This window comes from Saprolegnia diclina (genome assembly GCF_000281045.1).
Source record: "Saprolegnia diclina VS20 unplaced genomic scaffold supercont1.1, whole genome shotgun sequence".
Classification (NCBI taxonomy): domain Eukaryota; phylum Oomycota; class Saprolegniomycetes; order Saprolegniales; family Saprolegniaceae; genus Saprolegnia; species Saprolegnia diclina.
In genome coordinates, this window is record NW_008246068.1 from 1,093,356 (window position 1) to 1,095,122 (window position 1,767).

Sequence of the window (1,767 nt, forward strand, 5' to 3'; positions counted from 1 at the left end):
TTGGCGCCGTCGGCGAGAAGAGCGCGGACCGCGTCGAGGTCGCTGGCCTCGGTGGCGAGTAGGAGAGCGGGCACGGGCAGTGCCGGGACGACTTCGTCCAGAATTTGCATACTGCCAACCGTCTCTGTAGTCTCGATCGTGTCCTTGGCCGTCGTTGTCGCCGTCGTCTTGCTTGTCGGAGCACGTGCGGGTGCGTCGACATGCGTCATTGGCTCCACCGATGAACATTGAGCGTGACTGAGCGCATGATGCACCCGGTGGACTTCGTCCAACGTCGGTCGCTGGATCGGAAACGGTACGTACCGGCAGCGCTTGTCGTCTACGTCATACGCATGAGGTCCCATGCTACCATCACCGTATATGTACGCGGTGTCAGGCCCGTCTTGTTGAAGAAGACCTTGCGGTTGCGCTTGGCACAGCCGAGGAAAATGCGTTCGCAGGCGTCGAGGTCACGCTTCCAGTCGCACAGTCGCGTCGAGATCTCTTCTTGGAGGCGGCGCTCGTTGTAGAGGCGGAGGATCGCACCTTGTGTCGACGCGCACCCGCCGTGAGCCGACTGGCTACCGCCTTGCTTGCGCCGCACCGTGTACCGCTGCAAGGTCTTGGACACGACGAGCGCGTCACACTGGAAGACGGCACCGGCAAACCGCCCGGCGCGGAAGAGCAGCACAGCCCAGTGATAGCGCATGCCCATCAGCATCGATGGCGTCGCCAGAAACGGCGTCTTGTCTTTCCGGTCGTACGCGCTAAAGACAGTATTGTACATCGTCACGTGCGACGAACCGTTGGTAAAGGTTGTCGTGGGACAGCGACGAACGACCGCGTCATTGTCGTCGCTGCCGTCGCTGTCATCCGACGCCTCGCCGTTTGCCTCAAAGCTGGTGCCGGTGACCGACGCGCGTCCGCGCGCGCGGCGTCGGACATTGGCCGTGTGCCATGCCGTCTTGAAGTGGGCTTGCTGAGCTGCCACGTCATCAAACACGAGGCCGCAGGCTGCGCACGCTCGGCCCCGGACGCTCGGCTCCACGATGGCGCCGGGTGACAGCTTTGCATCGGCAGGCGCATCGATTTTGCCCAGAGGTTGCCATTCGAGACGGCGGAGGTCCCAGAGGGCGATCGTCGCGGGCTGCTGCTCGCGAGCTCTGGCCCGAGCGACCGTGGTCGGCGTCAAACCGCAGACCGCCATTCTGCCAGGTTGCTACTTGAACTCTGCGCTGTTCGAGTCGACCTCTTTCGCAGCTCGTCGGCTTGCGACGTCGCCGTACCAACCGAACGTGCGAGGAACATTCCATTGTCCGCGACGCAGCGTCCACCGACCGCATGACACTATTGTACACAATCGCACGCTGCTGATGACGCCGTGCGGCACCGTCGCGCAAAAAGGGGTAGATGAATACAAGAATATGACAAAAAAAGGTCGCGCACCAGGCAAATCTGGAACAGCTGAATCTGGGACGACAACCAAAACCTTTTCTGGTGACGCATCTGGTCACCCGTGCGTTGCTCCCCAAGCCAGACGCCGATGGACCGCTCATTGCGCCCAGCCTTCTGACCGTTGTCGCTCGAGGAATAGGGTTGCGACATTCGGTCTCGGGACTCGAGTGTGACTCGGCTTGTTGCTAGGACTGTCGATTCGAGACATGAGTATAAACTATATACGACGTTGTTAACTTCCAAACCGCTTCATGGCGGCCATCGCCATGAGCTCGCGCTTGTGCGCAGTCACACACGTTGTCGAGCAGTACTTGTACGTCAGCCGCAGAAACG

At 61.0% G+C, this 1,767-nt stretch overlaps 1 protein-coding gene across 1 annotated transcript in view; it reads right to left on the reverse strand.

The window, feature by feature from the left end:
• Positions 1–319: 319 nt before the first annotated feature.
• SDRG_00351 (hypothetical protein) overlaps positions 320–1,767 on the reverse strand; it is a gene marked incomplete at both ends in the record, with an annotated part of 3,140 nt that continues 1,692 nt past the window's right edge. The window contains 2 exons of the mRNA XM_008605823.1: positions 320–1,187; positions 1,270–1,326. Coding sequence (XP_008604045.1) covers positions 320–1,187; positions 1,270–1,326 — 925 coding nt within the window. The remainder of the gene's footprint in view (positions 1,188–1,269; positions 1,327–1,767) is intronic.